This window comes from Oncorhynchus mykiss, chromosome 25 (assembly GCF_013265735.2).
Source record: "Oncorhynchus mykiss isolate Arlee chromosome 25, USDA_OmykA_1.1, whole genome shotgun sequence".
In the NCBI taxonomy this organism is placed as follows: domain Eukaryota; kingdom Metazoa; phylum Chordata; class Actinopteri; order Salmoniformes; family Salmonidae; genus Oncorhynchus; species Oncorhynchus mykiss.
Window position 1 is genome coordinate 15,642,623 of NC_048589.1, and position 7,066 is coordinate 15,649,688.

The 7,066-nt window shown below is 38.0% G+C and overlaps 1 protein-coding gene across 3 annotated transcripts; it reads left to right on the forward strand.

Annotated features, from left to right (window-relative positions):
- Positions 1-673: 673 nt before the first annotated feature.
- nkx2.4a (NK2 homeobox 1a) lies at positions 674-5,995 on the forward strand. 3 transcript variants are annotated; one of them, NM_001124590.1, is given in 3 exon segments: positions 674-737; positions 3,021-3,599; positions 4,014-5,994. In NM_001124590.1, coding segments are annotated over 2 exon segments (1,020 nt in total). In that variant the 5' UTR covers positions 674-737; positions 3,021-3,229; the 3' UTR covers positions 4,664-5,994.
- Positions 5,996-7,066: the final 1,071 nt, after the last annotated feature.

Consider the following 7,066-nt stretch of genomic DNA (forward strand, 5'->3'; position numbering starts at 1 on the left):
TTTCCTCCATTTAAATTGGTGATTCACAGTCTATGGACAATAGTCTACATCTAAAAATCAGAGGGCAAGCTTTTACTTGTAGGCTATCTGAAACATCAATAGGCTACATTTTTACTTCTTTGAAGTTAGCAATCTTGGAGTTATTTATCATGGATATGATATTTCAGTTTTAAATATGCCATAGTTCAACGCTAAATAGCAAATATGCTACAGACAATCACAGCAGACAAGCACAATAGGTCACATTTGCATAACTAGATTTGCACATAACCAGTACAAAAATACTGTCTGTATTTAAAAATAATAAAAAGTCTGTATCTACTCAATTGAATATATTGTAACAATAAACCCATTCAAATAGAAATCTTACAAACCTTATGGAGGCCTAGCATTTCCTTCACCGGATGATATGTCCAAATATCTTGTTCACTAGCTCTTCAAGTTGAAATGTACAAGATAAGTGTATAGCCTATGGATCAAAACTATTACTGTAAACTGTGGAGCCAACCGGCGCCAGATTTCAGTGCTTTTCCAATGTGGAGGGTCTCTGGACTCCGGTCGTGCTCTCTGGCTCAATAATCCAGAAGGTTGAGAGGTTTGTCTAATTTACATAACGTTAGAAGTGCTGTGACTGTGGCCTACCTTTCCCATATTCCCAAAAAGCCACCACGAGCCCCAGCGTAGCCAAAGCATGGAGGTGACTCACAAAGCGTCTGTTTTTATGATGGCCTTTGCAGGTAAGACCACATACTGTGTGCCTTGCATACTTATGTGAATCATGTTTATTTGAATATTTACAAAATAAGGTGAATTTAATGTTATTTGAGGTTTAACAGAAATAGAAAGTAAACATGTGTAGCAGTGTGCTTTGAAGTTGAATTGCAAGAAACTTTTAAAACAATGGAAATTACCATATGCTGTCGGTATGATATTTACTCTGACGTGAGGGTAACTTCATGCATAAAGCTACTGACTTTTGAGTGCCGTGAATTAGTTTGTCTCCTGTACTATGCCTCCTAATTGAACAAAAAAATCCACCCACTCCGTTGCAATAAATGCAATGAGAAGAGTTTGTGAGAAATTGAAGGATGCATGAGCACGTAAATATTTACTGAATAAAAATGCATATAACAGTGATTTATTACAATTCATAATGAACATCTTAAAGAGAGATTGGTGTTGCGTCGCCAGTAATTGATAGCTGACCATGTCGCATCTTCATTTGCTCGATTAGGGTACTTACTGACGTAATACTAATACTAAATCAAATGATGGTGTGAGTTTATACTTTTATTTTGCCTCTCATACAAAGGGAAATATGCCACAATCCACACGATGATAACATTGGTGCTTTGGCTTACATGGAGATCATTGGTTTTAGTCACTTTTGGTCACCCTAAATGACACTTCGATCAGAATGTGAGAAAGTGAGACCCACCTGAGAGTTAACCCGCAATAATACATGAAGAATTACAAGAATTTATCACAATAAAGAAAGCCTCATTAGTAAATAATGTAGACATCAATAGTGACTATGTTGAAGTATTTCAGCGTTGCTTGGAAACGGATAGGCCTAGCTTTATGAGCTCAATAACTATACAGGTAGTTATAGCTCCCGTTGTAACAAAAGACATGCCAATATGTCAACATCACCACAACAATCGTCACCAGCATCTTTAGCTTCTTCATCATAGCAATAATTTCCCATTGTCTCTTGAATCACTGATTTCAAAGTTTTAGTCGTGATCAAACATTTTCTAAAAACTCCAACAAAGATCAAGCCACTGCAGTTGATGAAGTGTAAAATAAATATAGGAAACATGATTAACTATATCCTGTGTAGTAATAATAATAGGCTGATAATAATAATAATAATGATTATAATACAAATCTAAGGTGCTGCTTTGCCTTCAGCAAGCACACCTAATAATAATAATAATAACAATAATAATAGCCTAGTAATACTACAGTTACATATGAGTAATTGTTTTTGTCGATTCAAAAGCCCTTTTCTTGTTCGTCTTGTCTAATGTTCCTGCCACTGGCGCCTATGAGTTTACACAAATATTAAGATGCCAGGTTAAGCAGTGGGCTTATGCTCCCATCGACAAAACATATCCAAGTGTCCACAATGCCCCAGCAGGTTGATTAAAGTTTAGGTAGGTGGTTGAGTGCCAGGAATAAGGATGTTGTTACATTTCATCAGTTATCATCATGTGAATTCGTGTGAATTCATTACCCAATTATTATAATATTTCATAAGAAAAGCATAAGCAGAAAGACTTGTGATTTCGGAATGTAAGTCCAGTAATATATTTTTTATCAATACTTTATTTGATATCTGTCAACTTGAAATGCACAAAAACTGTATGATTAGTGTTTACTTTTTGGACTCTCTCGAGACATATTTTGTTCATTCGAGTAAAGTAAAACAACTTTGTCAAACCTATTGTCTGAAAACAGATGGAAACAATATGTAGCCTATTCACAGCTAGATCTTCAATTATTTATAATATTACATGTACATAATGTCAATATGCTGTTTGTAAATAACTGACAGCAGTATACTCACAAGTTAGGATCCCTATCCTAATTTTTCCCCCACAGGATTGTGTTACTTTGAGATAATTTGAAAGTGCCCCTCTCTGGTGGAACAAAATGGTGCTTAAGACGCATAACTTAGCTGGTCATACAATTGAGGAGAACCATTGTACCTCTTTGGCGATGCTCGGTGGCGCTTATGTCTGGCCGAAGTGCTCTTGAAGTTTCCAGAAAGTATGGAGTTCCCTATTGATGCAGAAAATTACACGTCCCCTTTTATCATGCGCTCAGCTGTTGTGCAGAACTTTATTATGGTAAGACATGTGGACAAACAACAATGTCTCATCAAATACATATGTAGATATATTAGAACAATAAATAAACAGTTTACTTAGCATAATGTTCACCTTAATACGAAACTAACCACATTTCCTCAATTATCTTTCGAAAATGTCAATGACTATTGTTTGCTCGTTTAGGACGTTGCTCCGCCCCCTGTGTTTGTCGTAAACCTGGCTCCTGGCTACAATAAACCCGAGCTAAGAGCGCCCTGGGCTCGCCTCCTTCTCCAAGGCGATCAATCGGATCTCAGGCGTTCTACAAGCACTCTCTTACGTAGCCATCCAGAAGGAGAGAGCTTCAACAACACGGTTGATTTGCTCAACAAAATCTACCTGCTTTCTGAACCATGTCGTTGAGCCCAAAGCATACAACGCCTTTCTCAGTGACTGATATTTTGAGTCCTATCGAGGAGACCTACAAGAAGTTTAGTGGCATGGACGGCGCAGGGAACCTAACCTCTCCACTGGGAGCTTACCGACAGCCTCAGGTTTCCCAGACTGGCATGCAACAGCACTCCATGGGACACAACGCTACCGTGGCGACCACCTACCACATGCCACACACTGTCTCCCAGTTCTCGCACAGTGCCATGGGGGGATACTGCAATGGGAGCATTGGCAACATGGGAGACCTTCCGTCGTACCAGGAAACCATGAGAAATAGCGCAGCAGCAACAGGGTGGTATGGCGCGAACACTGATCCAAGATATTCAACGAGTAAGTCGTTTTTGTTTTATTTTGATTCGTTGTTATTGTTTTGTGAATTGTTTTATGTCACTGTCAGAACTTCTCAAACAAACTTTTAACGAAATGCGGACAGGTCTGAATCAAGAACACTCACCATCATTGAGTAGTCTGACATTACATAATTTTTGAATATGGAAAAAAGTATGTTTTCATTTTATTTAACAAAAAGTGTATTATTATTATTATTATTATTATTATTGCATTTAAATAAACTTGATTGATAAAGCTGCATAGTAACCTACATTTGGACAATTACTCACCGGATACAGACCATTGCCAAACTACTTCAGGCAAACAAAACGATACATTTTACATGGCTGAATATTGAATATGCGTATATGTATGTATATTTTTAAGTTTCTAGATTCATGGGACCTTCCACAGGTATGAACATGACTGGAATGGGGACCCTGACAGGCATGGGGGACGCCTCCAGGTCCATGCCACCCCTGCACGCAGCGCCCAGGAGGAAACGACGGGTACTATTCTCCCAGGCTCAGGTGTATGAGCTGGAGAGGAGATTCAAACAACAGAAATACCTCTCGGCGCCAGAACGGGAACACCTGGCCAGTATGATCCACCTGACGCCGACCCAGGTCAAGATCTGGTTCCAGAACCACAGGTACAAGATGAAGCGGCAGGCCAAGGACAAAGCCGCGCAGCAGCTGCAGCAGGAAAGCAACATGTGCCAGCAACAACAGTCTCCGAGGCGCGTGGCCGTGCCTGTTCTGGTGAAGGACGGTAAACCGTGTCAGAACGGCTCCAACACGCCAACGCCGAACCAGCAGCAGGTACAGCAGCAGCAGCAACAGCAACATAACGGCTCTGGGGTGCTCCCGGCTTCCAGTAATGCCATCAATCAACATCAAAACCAGCAGGTCCACTCCTTAGTTCAGGCCCAAGACCTGGAGGAGATATCACCTAGCCCCCCTTCACTCCACAGCCAGATCAACATGGCGCAGATAGACACTTCTGCTATAGACTACACCAATAACATGGTCAGCTCCAACCTCCTCTACGGCAGAACGTGGTAGGACCTGCTGTCCTTTTACATTTTTATATTTTAACCTGCGGATGAGCTTAAGAGAAAACGAGACATGTATCATGTTGATATACACATCTGTGCGAAAATTGAGCCCTTGGGTGGCTGAGATGACAACACGCTCAGTCGCATCAGCTGGTCAGGGCACATTTTCTTGACATTTCTAAGAGGGAGACTATTTTTGAACATTACACGAAATGGCTGCCCTTGAAACAGATTGTGTCGTTTCGGGACCTTTTATAATCAATGTGATGGACTTCCTCATGATGTTAACGTAGATGGGGACTGGAGGGAAAAGGGAGAGATATAGGTGGGATCAGGTATGAACTCTCAAGGTACTAAACCACCCCTCATTTGCGGTGATAACCTTGGTATAATATGCTATTGATATTGTAAACTAATGTATTCATTTAGACTTAAAGAAAGTAGAAACTGTAGGCCTATATGAAGTTTCATTCCAAAACGCTATATATCAATTTTCAGAAATGTTGGTAAATTCTATTGTTTAAATAATTAAATTATGAAAGAGATTGTTGTGTTTTTTTCACTATCTAATCATTCAATGGGTTGTTCAATGAGAGACATGTATTTGATTAAAACCTAGAATTTGATGGTTTCGTTTCAGAAAGACAAATAATGATGTTTTTTTTTGTTGCTAAATGCTATATATCCTCCTCACTCTCAGATAAATAAGTAGTACTGCTAAGTTTTACACAGTCAAATGTGACAATTAACAATTTTTTTAAATATAGAAATGTATAAATTATACATTTGTACCATCAATAGCCTATTTAATTAAAACAAATATAATTATTAAATACAGGAATATGAGCTCTGTAAAACACTTTACACTTTACATTCGCAGATGCTCCTGAGTGACTTACAGTAAGTGCATCCATCTTAATTAAGATAGCGAGGTGAAACAACAACATATCAGTCAAATACAGGCTATATGAAACTAAGATTCTATTCCAGCTAAACAACGGATATATAGCGTTTTTCAATAATAATAATAATTCATACACATCTGAAATCAATGAATAAAAACATCGAAGAAAAGTTTTACACACACATAAATGTGCCCATAAGCAATCTGATAAGAAAACAAAAATACATGTGAAAAATGTGTGGATTTAGCGTTTTGGAAATAAACTCTTGATATTTGGCTAATACACGAGAACGCTTTTACCTGTATAATAATTGTTTTGAAGTCGACTTCTTTGTTTTCTTTATTATTTTGTAAGTTAAAACGAACAAATGCGTGATGGCTGCTGTATGTGTTTCAAACCAATTGAACATTAACAATAAATCACTTAAAGTGCGAGCTATTTCTGGCGAATTAATTTTTATAAGGATCTGGTTGGAGTGCGCTTTCATTATTGTGTGATTGAGACCAAATTGAGTTGGAAAGCAAGGTCGATGGGGTAGCCAACATTGTTCACAGGAGATTTTGCAGAAGCATCGCACATGTAGGCTGACCAATACACAAAAATATTATAACCTATTGAAAATATTATCCATAAACAATAGTTTTAGGTAAACATAAAGCTACAGCAATTTTGGCACAGTCTTATTATCGTTACAATAAAAACCCGAAACATGTTCTATATGTTTTCAATACAGAACTTGTGTGATTCCAAAGCCATTAGAAGGTTAGTCAACACAGACTTGTTTTACAAGTTCTTAGCCAATTTATGTCTAATAAAGCCATTTCTGCTCTACATGAATAATACAATCAAATGTAATGATATTATCATTATTATTATCATTCTTTTTAAAAAAGTATTACTGTTGTTGGTGTTGTGGCACGCTATTGAATGAAATGTAGATCAATTTGTGATAAACCTTTCTACTTAATAATGCACATTTTGAAGTACGTGTTTCTCATCAAGCTAGCAGGCTTATTGCAGCAGCAGCATTTAGAGCGAATGCGCTGACATTCAATACGTTTACGTAGCCATTTACGTAGCCAATTACGTAGCCCAATGTCGCCTAATAACGGATTCGTGACAGTAAAGTAGGTGTAATGCAACACCAAAAACACCAGTGACATGATATGTCTCCAATCAAAGTAATCTGTTTTATCCATGTGCGTCGCTACACTATTAAAACAGTATACCAAACTTACTGTGCACACCACATGTTGATGCTGCGATGCACTTTTCTTTGTTATAAGGCCTGCTATACATTCCCAGTCGGTTTTAATGGTACAATGTTTTCTATTCTAAAGGTTAACAAAAATGTATCACACTGAGTTATCCAACACTTCACTGCAATTCATTTTTTTATTCAGTTTTACTCTTTAGTCTCCCTCCATAGGCTATATCCTAACTGTGCACTTTCTATTGCATAATGATACTGCAATATACTGTTCTGTACTCAGTTGATCTTGCAC

What these genes read in the sequence shown, in the direction of transcription:
- nkx2.4a (XM_021582980.2), top strand. Translation starts at nt 3,230, where the DNA reads ATGTCGTTGAGCCCAAAGCATACAACGCCTTTCTCAGTGACTGATATT. An exon ending in TGATCCAAGATATTCAACGA is followed by an intron (nt 3,600 to 3,986) that starts GTAAGTCGTTTT and finishes TATATTTTTAAG; the next exon opens with TTTCTAGATTCATGGGACCT.